The following is a 17,212-nucleotide window of genomic DNA, read 5'->3' on the forward strand; positions in this document are numbered from 1 at the left end:
ATAATCAGTCGAGGCGATTAACTGTGTATAGTACACTAATATCACATTTCATGCTGAGATATTCTGCCCAGTTTGATGTTGTTATAAAAAACGACGTATTTCTATCTTTTCTTATTAAGACCTTTAAAGTTCAAAAGGTTTTGACATCATGGATGATTAAAAGACAAACTTTAGGCTGTAGGATTTTACATGCAGGCTTTCGTTGCATCTTATGACTTGGAAGAGCTAGAACATTTGTGTTGTTCCTGCCTTGATAATGCGCCATCTTGAAGATAGCTTCTGGTTGTTTCCTGAAAACGTAGCGATGTTTTCGAGATTCGATTTTCCTTTGTATGTAAAGCCCACTCGGACGCGCAACATTGCACGAGCAATACCAATCGAACGTACTCGATGCCAAGTATGAAGATATTATCGTCCGTTTCCAAGGGTGATGTCTAAACCGCTACTCATTATCGTTATCAGATATCACCATCATATGAGTTTCGTTTCTTCTAAATTGGTGGACGCCAAAGTAATACAGACTGCAATTATTACAGCAATGTTTTCATGCAATGTTAATCGATGGCCACCACATACCAAGAAGTTCAGAAGTTTTGCAATGTATGAAATGAAACTCGAAACATCTTTTTCAATTAATTTTGAAGAAAAATTCTTTGAAGATCATACCTATTTAGCTGATTCTGTGGTGAGAAAGTGAGAACTTTAGCAAAGCCAAATAACTTGTGTTAAGTTAAAATTGGAAGTCTATTAAAATTTTAGGAATACATAATTCTCCGGTTCAGTGATCGAGACCAATCTATTCAGTTCCGCCGAAATTAAACTAAGTGAGAAACGGGGGTTTAAAACACCCATTCAGTGATATGAAGGCAAACATGTCTCGTCGTTTGGTCCAAATCGGTGTTCTCCATTTCTAGTCAATAAGACGTTTAAGAGGATTTTGATATCATTTTAATTTGCTATCTACAGTAGACACGTTTTCGATTTCATTTGAATAATAACTGAATAATTACGTGGGCGTTGACTATAATAACGTAAGTCTCTATTCATAATTGTAATCAAAATCGATGGAACTTTTTTTCTTCCATGAATTTCTGTGGGTGAAGGTTTTGGACCTTAATACAGTAACATAACGTTTATATCTACTTATCTTTTCATTTAATTTGTTTCACCCCTCGCAAGGCCAAACCAGAAAGCTTCTGATAAAATAACGATTAATAATTTATGTCCAGAAACGGTCCTTTTGGCAAAACGCAGTAATTTAACCGTGAAAAGAAACCCAACGGTAATTTTAAATGGAAATGATGTAAGCTTGGTGGAATAGTAGAATGTTCGATACCCCTGAGAAAAGTGTTTAAGTATTATAATTAATTCCTCGAATTCACATTAGGAAATTTGACGCCTCTAAGATGAGTATTAAAAATTATATTTGTTCATGCTCTACCTCGTTCGAGCCAAGGCGTAATGAGCGAGTTATGAGGTATTCCGCGGTAAGTAATTGCAGCAATCAGCGAAAAAACGAGTCTACGCTCGTAAATTAATAATGATGTTTGAGTTTAATCGTAGTTATATAGCTAGGTGGCATAACTCACGATGTTGTTCGTGATCAGAGGGCATTGTCGCAGTTATTGAGCCGTTGAAAATGAATGCAATTCTATCTGTGGTGATTCTCTCCGTAACTCTGATTGTGGTCAACGCGCAAAATTGCGGCTGGGGAGCTCCATACGGCGGCTGTAAGTTGAAGGTTTGTACTGAAATCCATTTCCACTTGATTTCAGACTGACGGTTATTTTGTTGGCAATTTCTTATAAGTAACACAGAAGTAAGAAAGCATTTCCATAATTCTGTTCTCATCTTCTTAGTCATGTCGTTGGTCTCAGCGCAAAATATATTCTATAAATCTTCGTTCTGAATGGTATCTTATTCTGGCCTAGGCAAGTATAAACGTTGAGATTGTAACGAAGTCAACGACATAAAGGCTAATATAAAAATACTAGGAAGAAAAATGAACCCTCGTTCATGTTATTTTGACTTCAAGAATCTCATTTGTTTTCAGTTGTGTTGTGTTGATGCTTATTTTCGATGGTTTATAGCGAGGTCAACCTAAGACTGAAAATAAAGCTATTGATTCTCTCTTCTACAACTACTTGCAGAGGTAGTCGAGACATCCTACCTTAACGAGAGACAAATCTTCACCGCGCTATCGCAAGTAAACTTTACCCTCTCCTCCCCTTTCCAATGTTGCTAGCTAAACAATATCACGAACAAAACTTAGCTGAACAACATCGAATGGCATCTTATGCTGGGGAGGGGGTGGGGTAATTGTTATTCTGTGACAAATTTGTTATTTGCCGTCCTATCAATTACGTAAAGCCACTTTTTGCACATCTGGTTGTAACGCTTGCAGGTACGTTGCTGTCACGGCTGTCATCGCTCCTCAAATATTTTTATGCGTATTCTTATCTTGGTGCTGAAAACCAAGCTTAACAGGAAGATAGATAACGGTCTCTGAATGATATCTTGCGTTTCTTCAATCTAAACGAAATGACCGTTGTAAGGATTGAACTGAAGAACTGTTTTCGCCGTCAAGGAAATGTATGTCCGTATAAAATTAGGCGTTTTAAAACGTGACCTTTATTCATAAATAACTTAAGTTTAAATAATAGTTCGGGTAAGAACTACTATGAACGCAATAGACAATGTCAGTAACATGCAAAAGGTTCTATGGTTTTAATCTAATCATGTCAAAAAATGCGAGCCAATGTCACTAAGTATACTATGTATTTCGATTTTCAACTTAATCGCATCTACAACAATTTTCTCGATCTTGATTGGTTCTCCGCGTGCTTGTTTGTAATAGTAACTGGGCGGAGTGGAAATCAATTCAGGGAGTAATCGGGCCAGTAATTTCAAAATTGGACGAGCGCGTAGCGAGAACTATTTTGAGGGAGAAAGTGATTAGTGCCTTCCATAACTAAAGGAGGTGCGCGTAATTAACGTGCGAATGGAGAAGGTATCCAGTTACTGGGAACGATTACGTGACAAATAGGCGCCTGGAAAACCAATGACGGTCGAGAATTTTGTTATAACTACGATAAGTCAGGTAATCGGTGGGCGATCACGTCGCTGTCCAATTACAGGTATCCAGTTTCGGTTTCTTGTGGCTGGATTTCTGTAATTGAATACCTTCGCCATTCGCATGTCAACTACGTGAGCTTCCTTCTTAATGTTCGGTGCAGTTTTTGACAACTTATGAAAAGCACTACTGAATTTTTCGCTCAAAAGAAGTTTTCAAAAGACTCCTTGATCTCAAAATTGATATGATTAATTAGTAATTGGAATTCGTGTCGTACAATTAGGGGGAAAATCGTGCTCGGAGTTTCTAATTGGCCTCGCCCTCCGCGCTCGTCCGATTTTGAAATTACTCACCCGATTACTCCCTGAGTTGTACTCCACTCGGTTCAATTGCTATTAGTAATTCCAAGTATCTCAGAACACATGTAAGTTATTAGTGTTGGCGTTTTCTCCTCGTTGTGATAGACCAGTTTTCACTTGACTGCCGAAATTAATTTGTGTTTGGTTTGGTTTTGCATTTACGCTGCGCGATTGGCTTAATAAAACTCGCGCCTTTTTTTCATCCAATCAGAAGTAAAACTCGTTCGCACGCGTTTTCCCGCGCTTCGCCTCAAAAACATGCATCTGCTGCTAATTTTGATTGGTTCACAGGATTGTCTGTGTTCTTTGAGGAGGGCCAGAGTGATTACTTTGGTTTTGGTTTTAAGACACTCAATTGCACAAATTGGAGAATCTCCAAATTTGCCACCCTGGAGACCAAAATTGAATGGGATGTGAGGGTATTTAACCACAGACAAAGAAATTCTTTTGTATACTAGCGGGAAACTGTTCAGATAGTTTAAAGGAAGTCAATCACGGCATTTTGAGTTATTTTGGTCTTGTACATAATTACCTTTAAATAAAATGAAACCTGAAAATATTAGTTTACTAAGACAGGAAAATCCCGAAGTCATAATTTCAATAAACCATAAAGGAACAAGGATGGTTACGGATGGAGAAGATTAACACGGAATACAAACGACGAATTTTGGCTTAACTTTTCATGATGCGAAACCGTGACGTAGTTACTTTAACTACAGAACTAAATGAGACTTTTTTTTTTCCTCAGGCCAAGCATTCATCCATGGACGGAAGAGAGTCGAGATCAGGAGCCCCAGGTACACTTCCGGAGCCAGTTTACCGTGAAATTCCAGAGGACAATACTATTACAAGGAATAAGATGGCCTTCAAGTTGAAGAACAAAAAGAGTTTGTCCAAATACCGATGGCGAGGGCGCTAATACTTTCTTGGAGGACTTGCACCGGTAAAAAAAGGAAACTGGGGAATATGGACAGTTTAGATTTTAAAATTAATGCTGATAGAGCTTATCTTTGTACGGTTTGAAAGTAGTGGATAAATAACTTGGTGCTTACGATAAGTAATTATGCATAGAAATTGAGAAATTTAAAAATACGACTAGAAACAGAGGAGAGGATGCAAAGGTATTCTTAGATGACTTGTCGATACTTTTTCTCCGCTTCTTCTTCACTAAACAATGTAGAGAAATTGAATGTTAATTATTGTAATAATCTTTAATTTTTAAAAGTAGAGCTCATACATTTGTACTGCTTACGATCAGTAGAGCGCATGTAACTAGATCTATTAAAGTTTACAGTAAAAAAAGATATAGTGTATCTCTGAAGCTTTCACCACTCATCTTTAAAATCCAAAGTTGCTCTCTGTTCTTCGTGATTTTTTTCGAGACTAAAATGGCCAATTCCCTCTGTGAGACGGCCTGCAGAGAATCATGGTAGTTGTATTCGGTAGCGTAGGAGCTTTCTTAAGCTTGTAATTCTATTTGTCGTCATATGCATTGCAGCAGCTGTTATTGTTTTGGAGCTAGGGGACATTGTTTCTGTCGTTTGTTCCATTGTCCCGTTAGAGGGTCCCTAGCCATTCATAAGAGACCTAACGAGAGCTGCAACATCAGTGAACTGTTGTATTCATCAAAAGAGACATTTAGTCCAAGATGATACACAAAAATACCAGTATTCCCTGCAGGCGCATCTCCTCCCGGTGAGGGTCGCCAATTTCAAAAGATCGAGGATACTCGTCTTCTCGCTTAAGGGTATTAATCAAAGCTTCTGGTCTCACTTAGGGTGTTGATGGCGAAACGCCACTATTTTTTAGCTGTAAAAGTATCTTTTAGCGTGCACTCGAAAAAATAGTAGTAAAACAAACGCTCTTATTTCCGCCTTTAGACCCGATGTCCGCTGCTCTCTCGAGTCCAGTCTTTCGGCGTAAAGCTCGAGCCACGCCTAAATTGATCTCCCTTGGGAGATAAATTCAAATTTTTCGACGAGCATCCCCGACCTTGTATGTCATAGTTCCTCCCCCTCCCATGGCATCTCATACAGGGAATTGGCCATTGCTTTTTAAGACCGACGTTTCGGCAGGATTGATTTCAGAAACTGGAAAAAAAAAAACACTAAGTCAGTGTGCGGAAAGATTCTTCTTTTTTTGTAACCACTCCTTAAGGCATTTCATGACAGTTCATCAAAATGACGAAAATTATGCAGCAAAATGTAGCCAAACGACACATTAGGAACATTGCATAAATGCGATACATCAACGTCGTCACTGTATCTGACCATCAGTGGAACTACTTTGAGTCAGATGTGAGTACCAAAGGATTCCATAGTCAAGGGACAGCTGCGTGTTGCGTCTCCGAACTGCTAGTGTCCAACATAAGTTTGCCGGTATACGGGATGAGAATGAAAATGGAGACGGGATGTGGGATGACAAAGATTTTCGGTATTGGCGGGATACGGTATAAAAAAAAAACACTTTGGAGGGATAGGGATTTTCTCATTTGATCTGGGCGAAATGGCCGGATTGAGCTAAAATAGTGGCGGGATGCGGGGTCTAACAAGTCTATGGCAGACTCACAACTGTTGGAGTTGTATTATAACAGCCTTGATTAGTTATAAGTAATGTTACCGTTGAAATGATTTATTAGAGAGATTCATTAAACAAACCAAATAGGCAAAGTCAACGAGGGCATTGCTAATCAAAAGGTTTAATAAGCATCACAAAGATTCTGGAGGTGCGTTATTTGTAACTCTTGGTGAATTTATTCAATTTGCATTTATCTGCAAAACAGCAACGGGAAATGGCCAAATTCTGCTGCTTATCTTTTGAAAGCATAAAACACGACCGGTTCGTGATTGGTGTGTAACTAAACGTTGTCTTTACGTGTTATACTAGAGCGAGATTTTACAATGATATGTACTCCCTGTTTACATCTGGATAATTGCAAGGTTCATAGGTAGAGTATAAATTCATTCATAACTAGAACTTGTGATTGGCGTCTCAGTCATTACTTAATTAAGGTGGTTTACTACAGTTCTGAGAAAGACAAACAAGCCAGCTTTTAACTCTTTTGTAAAATGTTCCCAAATGTTCTTTTTTTTTTACTGTTTCCTTAAGTCTTAGCCATCATATGCGCACTTGAACAACACAATATAACACGATATACAGGTTGGTTTTCACAAGCGCAAGGCCGACATACGCAGAAGAAGTGAGAGGTTGATAATAAATGTCATTTGTTCGGACATTTTCCTGACAAAAGATGCAACTTAACGGCACCTTACTACATCTACCTATGATCCTCATGTCTATACTTGTGCGCTAGTGAAAACCGAACTAAGGCCGAGTGCTTAAGGAAAGACTGGACACTTGTAGTTTCAGTGACATTTTTCTGAAAATCGTCTTTTTAATTAACTTTATCGGGAATGAAGTTAAAAAACAAAACAAAACGAAAACAAAAAAAGAGGAAATCCCGAACGATCTTACCTCAAAAATAAGCAATACCAGTTAATGCTACGCACTTTTTTTCACAAGTATTTGCCAGAAAATTTCCCATGTTATATCTAAATAGTTTCATTCAAGAGAAAACTCTTGTTTCATTGCATCTTTTAACAACTTGAAAAATTTGATCGCTATGCATATGCTATTCCTATGAGCTTTCGGGAATTGCTATATTTGTCCAGTCTCCTGTCTTCTACCAACGATCTTTTTTCTTCTTGCCTCGGTAGAAAAGTCCTCAGTAAACGAAGATGATTCACAGGTCGTCTTCTCGGGACCGATCAACCTCGTTCCCAGGGTCTCTCATCTTACCGCCCCCTGGAGCGAGCGAAGAGAGACCCTGGTTGGGTCTGGTCACGTGCCTCCAAGAATCTGGGAGATGACAATTAAATTATTGAAGGGATGGGCGGCCTAGTAGGAATTTTGTCTATACTTAGCCTACGGGAGTTCGGGAAGTGTTGTCACCAAAGTAAACCAAGAACGATATGATGTTCTGCGGCAATGTCCGGCGATAATATTCTCCAAACGCCAAGGAAAACTTATCCATCATCTGATAGCGGAAACCCATGTCGCTGATTGTTGCCTGGTTCAGTGAAGGACGTTACATATTGTAAAAATCTCCTCACGAAGGCGAATGGAGAATTACACACCGCAGCCGTGGCTGTGTATGGAAGATGTTTGGCTCATCTTTACCTCAGAATGAAGTGTAGGTCTTGTTACCGGCGATTAAATAATTCTAGAGAATTAAGGGCCTTTTAAATGATCACTGAAAGCCAAAGTCACTTCGAAAGGAGCGAAAGGGTGAAAAGATTTATTGAAGTTTCACCGCGCCGTCGGCGCCCCGAACTTTGCCGAGCGCGAAGGATTTAAATACAGCGAACTCGTCGCGGTATACATTTCGCCGTCGTTGCTGATAAAATGGATTTATCTTCGAACGAAACGAGGCTAGAAAAAGAAAAATATAATTTTTATTGTGTCATTAATAAATTATTGTACGTGACACCAACGGTTCGAGAGAATTGTGCACATTTTCATTTAATTCTCGATCTCTCGACCTTTCTTTGCTTCAAGCGTGTTTCTGAGGGGTATTTTTTGTGCCGTGTTATTAGAAGAAATGGAAATCATAAGTAGAGCGGAGTCGTTTGATTATGTTACAGCATATTTTTAGAGGTCGTAGGTCCGCATGGTTTCCGCTGTTAACTGCACGTCGCTTCTCAGAGTTTGACACCTCTGTCATTTGCCATGCCGTGCTTATACTTTGTTTAGTTTCGTTTCTATTGCAAGATATGTTTTAAGGCTCTAAGTATTGGTTCTCCAGGGACAAAGATTAAAATATTCCGTGAACATATTGCTTACTTGCATTCTATATTGTGACGCCGCAGGTGACGCCGGGCCCGGCTATTTGATTAGAACTGTTTGCAAGCACAGTGCGTTGCACGAATATCATACTTATCTTCGTCCAGCTTTTCTTCAGAGACTGCCGTAGCTTTACTTTGAGAAAGCTATACGTTTTCCTAGAGACGTTCTTATGTTTTTTTTTGCATCAATTTGATCGAGTGCATTCAAAGGAGAAACAACAATTACTACGGGATGAAATTGCGCTGCTCGACGTCCACAGTTGAAATATGAATGACTTTCCATAAATCCAGTGGGTAAGACGGCAACACTGAAAATCACGACCACTAAATTGCCTCGAGACAGACTTGCTTAACCTTTAGGTAAACGTTGGAACAGATATTATTCGAAATTTCAGCCTAAAAGCTAAGTATTGATAAACGCCGCGGGTAATGTGGCGGTCGCAGCGCGCGACAAAGCTCAACGCGACAAACTGCTGATTACAGAGGACCCCTCCCTGATGTTCTCAATTGTCAAAGTGGCACGTGACCAGACCCAACCAGGGTCTCTCTTCGCTCGCCCCAGGGGGCGGTAAGATGAGAGACCCTGGGAACGAGGTTGGGGATAATTGTTCGGTACAAGATGAGGATACAATCCGTGCTTATAATTTTAATCGCAATAGATTTACATAGTTGCGTTGCGGGAAAAATGGTTTTTCCTCCCATGGGCTTGTTGTTATTATTTGGGTGCATCCACCTTGCAGCGCTTTCAAAAGGAATATTACTCTAACGCCCTCTAAACAATCGCTTTTGAATTCGCTTTAATCAAACGAGGAGGTCTTTAGTTCGATCTTCATTTTCTCTTTACTTTAATTTATAACACGCAGTTGATTATTGCCTTTATTCTCATCAACTGTCTACTTGACAATGTATAGATCTTGTAAGGAGTAAATAGACGTTGATATCACTTTATTTGAAAATCAACAGGTGCTCTTTGTGAAACGCATATCTTAATTTTAATTTTCAGATAACTTCGTAACAAAAAGTTACACAACGCAATAAGTTTGTCTTGGCTTTGAATAACCATGTGCTTCACTTTTTTCGACCAAAAACCGAAACTTTCATGAACTTTTTTTCAAAGATAAGAGGTCAAGCGCGCGCTTTCGTAAACCTTCCATTTTTCCTTAAAAAAAAAATGTCGAGAGGGCAAGCAAAATTAAAACGTGTGAATAGCCTTTGTCACTGATCTTCCTGATTGGCGGCCGTCCTACTCGCTCGCTCACTCGCTAGAACAACTTTGCAAAAAATGCCTGTTAATAGGTTAAGGCAGTCCATATCTTTTTGTCGCTAGCAATTGAAGGCAAAACAACTAGTTATTAAACTAATCGTTCGATAACTCAATCTTACGGAAAGCAGCGAAAATTAGTTACATATCATCTAGTTACAGGTTTACATAAAGGATTCATTTTTTTAGCACTGAGTGACCGCAGAAAAAAAAAAAACCGGGTAAATTTGGCAAACTGTTTTATAAACCTGTCTTTTTCCGCAGTTGTATCTGAAAGCACAGCCCTACTGGGCTAACACTGAGTAGGGAACGGCGAACAAAAACACAAAAAGTAAAACTAAGACGGCAGACCGTAACTTCATCTTTTTCAGCCTCAGTTTCTTCTTTCAGAGATTCCTGAAATAAGAGCTAAATACTGACTTCTTTTCTAAACACAAATTTCGTGAAATTAGCGATTAATTAAAAATTTGTTCATTAAACTGTCACCTACGCCTTCACTCAATATGAATTATTCAATGCTAAAGACCAGCTTGTTTCTTTCACAGGTGCACGCGAAGTCAGTTTATAATTAACGTATTTCCTCACTGTTTGAAATCAACGATGTTTAAATTATTTAGAAGCGTGGGTCGAGGACAGCGCTTGTCAAAACTGCTTTTGTTGGAAAGTAAACTGATTAAGGTCGAGTTAATTTACAGCGTACGTGTGGAAAACTAACACAAGAAGCGAGAAACCGTCAATTTTAGGGCATCAATTTTTCTCTCCATTCCTCTCGCATTACATATTACGGTGTAAGAAATATTTTCAATACTATAAGAGTTTTTACTTCAACTGGGAGATAAATAAGTGACACATGAATTTCAGTTTTCAGAACAGTCAAAGGAGAGATTTTTCTAAGAAAGCAATGGCTTCCAATCAAATACAATGCTAGAATATAAACTAGAGGTTAATAATATTCAAACGCAAGTGTGCTTTTTTTCTCCTGAAAAGAGAGAACGCCTTTCTACTTGACTCGCTTCAGCCAAGACAAAACCGACGCCCACAACTGGTGTTTACTCCGCTTCAACGACTTAAACAGTGTCTTCAAAACGAACGCGCCGGCTGATCATCAAATGGAGTAAAGTTTTCAACGTTTCTAGAATCAAATCAATCAAACGATCGCCAGATGTCAAATGAAAGCGTGTAATAGATAATTAAAAAGTCGAAAATTTAACATTTATGCTCATGAGTTTCCAAAGGCATTTTTTTTTCGAACTGTTCTGCGCAAAGTTTTAAGAACAAGAGTCGGAATATTTATTCACTTTCAAGTCCAACTTTCAAATTAAAATTAATATCACTAATGTCACCAAATTAACTGACGAGGCGTCTTGCGAAATAATGAACACGGCTTAAAACAATCATTTGCCGCCTACTTATCATCAATATACGTCGCTAGCATCTTTATTATATGTCACACTGAATTTTTGATGATGCTGCTTTCAGCCCCATTCTAATCTTCGTTTCGCAGGTGTATTAAGTTACGAACTCGACGAAAATAGGATAGGCAAACCCCGTCGTCACGAGATTGTTGCGTTTGCCTAAGAATGTATCAACTGCAACTTCTATATGAAACCTCCAGGCAAAAGCGCAGTTCAAATGTGAAGCGAGTTTTTAAATTAAACCCTGTCAGGAGGCAAAAGTAACAGCAAAGCATGTTTAAAGAATTTTCACTGCCAGAAAATGTACAAGATTTAGAGATGAAACCACATCAGTCTTAGCTGGTTTTTTACGCGGGTCCTCTATCCTGGTCGAATTGGAATTTGGAGATGTTGGTTTCTGTGGAGGGAGGAAAACCGGAGAACCCGGAGAAAAACCCTCGGAGCAAGGCGAGAACAAGCTATTAACTCAACTCACATATGACACCCGGCCGGAATCGAATCCGAGCCACATTGGTGAGAGGTGAGCGCTCTCACCGCTGCACCTTCCCTGCTCCCCAAAGGTAAAATTTGAAAAGTCACGTTAAACAGTCACGACTGCTTCAAATTATTAGCGTGGGTGACTTGTCGGCATTACGAAAAAAAAAAACCGATGGTGATGTCAAATTTCGAGGAAATTAATGACATTCTTTCGCGGTGACACATAAGCGGAGCAAGATGATTTGTTTTCAAATTGCGATGGCAGTTTGACAATCAAACTTAATGGTGACATGTCAGCAGATATTTCAGTTAAAAAATCTTAAAATGAAAAAAATCGGAAAATGAGACATTATTATTTCAGTTATTTTTCCATTCTCAGAAAAATGTGTGGCAGTGTACAAAACAAAAGAAGATAGCTATGAAGTGCAAATGTATTGGAAATCGAAACATATGGAATATACGGCGATTGAATGGCTATGAATTATTCTGAAATTAATCTGCCATTCTGAGTCGCACAGTAGAGGCCTGGGCACTGTTAAATGACAGTGCACGCTGGGTTATAGCAGTAACACTTTATTGAAACATTCAAATTTATAATCCATCAAATAATTTTGCTCCCGCGCGATTGGTCTAAACACGTCACCTGACTTAATACGCCCCAGCTAAAACTGGGAATACCCGAGCGATATTTCCCAATTTTCAAAACTGTGCGTGTTGCCAAAAATATTTGATGGATAATATGATAAACACACTAGCCTCCATTTGGCTTGTGAAACGTTGTAATTGACAAAAATTGTTGGCTGTTTTGATGTAATATTAAAGGGAAATTGACTACCAATTTTTTTAAATTTTGAATCTTTTAAACCGGAGTCGCACAAAACGTATTCGATACATCATGCTCAAATTCCTTGGTACAGTTCAATAGAGCTATGCCCTTTCAACATTCAGAACTAGAGCAGAGAACAGCTAGCATGAAGACAAGAAAGAAAGCAAGGGGAAAAAATGCAAAATGCGAAACCCCGCACATGATTTCCATTAGATCTTTATTAAAGATCACCATCAGTGCTATTTACTTGAATTCTCAGTCATTTGTTACTACTAACTACTTATATATTAACCGAGAGTGAGGTCTTTACGGGAAAATTTCAAACCGAGACATTGCCGTATTGACCGAGCGATACGGCTAGGTCAGTACGGCAAGGCCGAGCTTTGAGATTTTCCCGTAAAAAGCGAACGTTCAAGGTTAATAAGTTGCTTATTATATGGCTTTTTGCTTTGGTTTTGCAGGCCCGTGATCGCCCCGTGTGCATTACGGGAGAATAATGCCCTACAATTGGCCAATCAGAGCGCGCGTTATACCGGCTACAAACACAAGCCATATAATAAATGGTGTTATCGCCACTTGAGGAAGTTGTAGACTTAAAGTATTTTAGTACACCGTATGTGAGGTCTGTTATATCCTCTTTTTTTTCAATAGGGAGTATTGTTTGCGGTCACTACTTTGGTAGAGGAGTTAAAGGGAATAAAAAGAATGCTCAGACGCTCTTGTTAGGTCCCACCCTCAGTCAGGCGGGGAGTTAAAAAATCGTAGTGATAAAAATAAACAACACCAAGGCCAATTGAATGCAACACTGATAATTAATTTTATTTCCTTGGCAACTTACATGCTATTCACTGTATATCTAAAATATCTGCACTTTTGTGAGCTAACATGGCGGCGAAGTGAAAACTAAAGTAACAACTATAATGATTTATGAATTAGTTACAAACGAAAAAAAATGCGGTACCAAGAAATTACTTAATCTGCTAGAAAACTTATAAGTAGTCTTCATTTAATATCTAAATATTTTTTCTTTTCTTGGATTTTTAGTCGCCGTGTTATTCCCATGAGCCTTCAGGAGCTGCGATGTTGTCCAGTCGCCTTTTGTCTTTCATTACTTTTCCTTCCTCGGGCCTGGGACGGGAGTTTCTCAGCGTCCGTAGACGGTCTGCAAATCGATATCTTGGCAACGTTGCTTCGTCCTTCACCTATAATGACAATCACCAAACAATTGAAAATATAATCTTTGCCAAAGGAAAAAAATGGGAAAATTATAGCTTGCGCAAAAGGCTTGAAGCTTGAACTAGTATGTCTATCATAGCTTTTCAGGTTAGTTTGTCACAAAATGCAAAAAGATAATGCCTATTATTAAAAAAAAATTCAAAATAATGATGATAGTAGTTAGATGAAAACCAAACTCTTCCAAGTCAAACTGGTTTCTTTTAACTGATTTGGGTCGAGTCTCGTGTTTAGAGATTTAGAAATTAGTTAGCTTTACAAACCTGTCTTTTTCCACAAGCGTAGTTAAACGGACAACCCCATGATGACTGAGTTGAGAAGGGAATGGCAAGCATGAAGACAAGGAAGAAAGCCAACGCAATCTGTGAATTCATTGTGTTATCGGTCCAAGCTACGAAATTTGCTCAGTCTTGTTTCTAGGCTTGCTGTATGTTTCAAGTGCAAGATTAACCCTCTCCATTTATACACACAAAATGTCACACATTCATAAATAAGTCACAAGGTCATGTCGTTAATTACTGCTCGTTCATTTGTGATAATGTTTGCATGTTTTAGAGCTTTTTGTCGTTTAATAACATGTTTATTAATTTAGTAATTGAAGCACAAGCTTCTAATCGGTCAGCCAGTGGAGTTGGTTCTTTTTCTCTAGCACCCACAAAGAAACACCTTTTAGCAACATATGGCTGTTTTATTTTTGGAATGCAATTAATCTCTGGTACTACTTAACTGCTTTTCAGTTAAATTATCTATTACCCAACATCCAATATCCAATGTGGGTTTTTGATGCATCAAAGCGCGCCTTTCTTTCTGGAACAGGTCTATTCAAAGTCACTCGAGAACTTCCTCCTCAATTCTAGTACGAACCCAACCCGCGTATATTACCACCGATATTTTAATGGACAATATATCTTCTTGATTCAATTTACTTTTCAGTTTGAAAACTTCCCCTAGGGAGATATTGGACCGAATTCACGAAAAATGCTATTTGACTGAAGACACCCACTCAGACCCGGCCGTTTGTGACATCTTGGACTGCCGATAGGTGACATATAGAATTTACATTCGAACTCTGTGTTGAGTTGTGTGAAAAGAAAGCAAGGTTACAAGCCTTCCAGATCACATATAATAGTCTACTGAAGCCTTCAATCAAATTCATTGGGCGATATATTTTGCGACGAGAAATTTACTATTTTTATATTTCGTAAAGCCGACTCATTTGACCTGTTCTATGTTCTGTGAATTTCCATGTGAAACAAATTTGCATATTTATATTTTAAGTAATGAATAACGTGATGTTTGTAAGTGATCGAAATAAACACAAAATAAGAGTATTTCTGGGTAATTACACCACTTCATCCTGACTCCAAGAGTTTTTTGAAAAGTTGAATTTAGCAGATAACATTCGTTTTTTCAACAGGAAGTCATATTGTAGTGTGCTTAGTACTTTCGGAGGGGAAGTTATTTCTGAGTATCGCTTCCACAACCGTGGAATTTTAGCGCTACTTTCGTACTTTATTGTAATGCGAAAAAGAGAAAGAAGGAAAAAAGGAGAAATGTTATCATAAGACTTGGCCAAATTTTTAATATTGCGTGTGCATTTTGTGTACTTATATCGTACGTATAACCTCCTCAAATCCTCAATGAAACAAAAGGTATCGTAGACACGTGGTTATAGTTATATTAACACTTGGTTATAGTTTTGTTAAGTTTTTCTTGGAAATGAATTAAATTAGATTCTCTTAACTGGCGGTTAAACAGCACGTGTTGAGCAGATGGACTGCCTCCGGAGGCCTTTATTAATGAATAATGAATGAAGTCTCATTAGTATTTGCAATGATTCTTACGTTTAAATTGAATATTTTGTAATAAGGTTCCAAATACCTCAAATGTTGGTAAAAAAAAAAGTAGCTTTCAAGAAAATATATCACTATACATATATACACGCTCAAAAAAAAACCTATGCCTGCTGTTTCCTGTTTTGTTTTCAAACAGTCTTGTAAAAGTTGTTTGACCCAAGCCTCTAAGTAATTAATTTTAGCCTCCCATCTTGCGAAGGAAGTAGATATTATTTTACTTAATTCTCCATGGTAATGAAAACAAGCGCTTCATCAAAATTAATAAACTGGCCAATAAACGTTAAAAAGCTTTAAAATACGCACACATCATTTTCGGCTTTCAAACCCGCAAGACAGCCGGTGTAGTTAATCCAGAAAGATCGCTTACTTATTCATGACATTTTGTGTGTATGATAAAAGGAGGGTATTTCTCTTGCATTTTCAATGAAACAAGCCGAGGATTAAGACGCAAATCCCCTGTCTGGGGCCGCTAAAAATGAATTTACTAGTCTATATTCTTAGCTTTGTTTCTTGTCTTAAAGGTTAGGGAAGAAGGATTGTAGCCCCCTTCGATCCTTGTTTCTGCCATTTGCTTTATACAATTATAGCAACATGGCGGGCGCTCTGGCCCCGTTTGCCCAGTTTTCTTTCCTTCATAAATTCGTCACTCTGGCCTCAAAGTTTTACCAAGCTGTGTTAGTTATCTTATTTAGCCCCTAAAAAGGTCGCATTTGACAATTCTTTACAAGCGAGACAACTCTAACCTTGTAAGATGTTTTTGATTTCCGCAGAACATTGGAGCAATAATGGCAAAAATAGAGTTACCAAAAAACCTCATAGCATGGTAGTGTTTTCAATACAGTTAAGAACAACTTATAGAGACTTAACCTCTCAAGCTGACCCGGTAAGGGAAATTTAACTTGAAGTTATCCATATCTCAGTGACATGTTTAATGATTAAGGCAGAGGGGTACGTTTAAAGAGAAATAAGGAATAATTTCATAGTTACAAACCTTTCCGTTACGACAACTGGCTGAGAAAGGGCAATTCCAGTTCCCTTTTGGGTACAAGTCAGAGAACGGAACAGCAAGCATGAAGACAATAAACACAGTCAAGACGACTCGTGAATTCATTTTGACCAGAGCCAGCCACAAAGTATGTTTCTTGCTACCGGCTCTACTGCAATACAAATAAGTAAGTCTTATGTTCCACTATCGTGTCAGGTTGTACGTCATGCACGAGCAATAAATGTTTATCTTTTATCGGTAAGATTGCCATCTGGTCTCACTTGAAAACCAATAAGAAAAGAGTTTCCAGCTTGTTATACAAACGGAGGTATTGAATAACCCTTTGTCGCTTTTAGCGTTGTAGTTCGTGGATTCCCTAACTCGCCAGATCAGTCATTATATCAGTTTTCAATATTAATGTATTTACCAGTTTACTGTTAAAAATACGACGTTCTAAATTATTTAAATACCTGGATGGCTAAATAGGTATTTTCGGCGTCTTTAGCAAAACTGTCTTCTAAACAACAGCGGCAGTTTTGAAGAGGAAAAAAAAAAGTTCACGTCAAAACATCATGTCTGACAATACAGCGTTAGCATGTAAAGCGACGTAGTAAAATTCAATACACCAAAGAGTGTAAACAGAGACACTTAATTAATTTTGTTCTCTGACAATATGTTTTGACCTGAGTTTGTTTCTCCTCCACAGGTCTGTTACGAATCGACTTAACTAATTTAGTTGGTGGACAGCGTACATCTACATGCCCTTTTCCTTACTCAATGCAATGCAGAATTGGCGATAGATCGTTCTCGATATATTAAAATTCAGCTGGGCAGTGAGGCCTAGAGGACACAAACAGAGGAAATAGACCAATTTCGATATATT

At 38.3% G+C, this 17,212-nt stretch overlaps 1 protein-coding gene and 1 long non-coding RNA gene across 3 annotated transcripts; one reads left to right on the plus strand and one right to left on the minus strand.

The window, feature by feature from the left end:
- Positions 1 to 1,590: 1,590 nt before the first annotated feature.
- LOC110063603 (uncharacterized) lies at positions 1,591 to 4,736 on the plus strand. The gene is made up of 2 exons (XM_089282142.1): positions 1,591 to 1,741; positions 4,181 to 4,736. The coding sequence occupies exons 1-2, from the start codon at positions 1,640 to 1,642 to the stop codon at positions 4,349 to 4,351; spliced, it is 273 nt and encodes a 90-aa protein (XP_089138268.1). The 5' UTR covers positions 1,591 to 1,639; the 3' UTR covers positions 4,352 to 4,736.
- An 8,312-nt stretch (positions 4,737 to 13,048) lies between these two features.
- Positions 13,049 to 16,563, minus strand: LOC149116194 (uncharacterized). Of its 2 annotated transcripts, none has more exons than XR_016205349.1 (2): positions 16,336 to 16,563; positions 13,049 to 13,457 (listed from the first exon to the last, which is right to left on the minus strand). It is a non-coding gene; the product is annotated as an uncharacterized LOC149116194 (long non-coding RNA). The 2 variants fall into 2 exon arrangements; XR_016205350.1 differs by lacking the exon at positions 16,336 to 16,563 and adding an exon at positions 13,752 to 13,943.
- Positions 16,564 to 17,212: the final 649 nt, after the last annotated feature.

This window comes from Orbicella faveolata, unplaced genomic scaffold (genome assembly GCF_042242905.1).
Source record: "Orbicella faveolata isolate gen_17 unplaced genomic scaffold, um_ofav_v1 contig_12, whole genome shotgun sequence".
In the NCBI taxonomy this organism is placed as follows: domain Eukaryota; kingdom Metazoa; phylum Cnidaria; class Anthozoa; order Scleractinia; family Merulinidae; genus Orbicella; species Orbicella faveolata.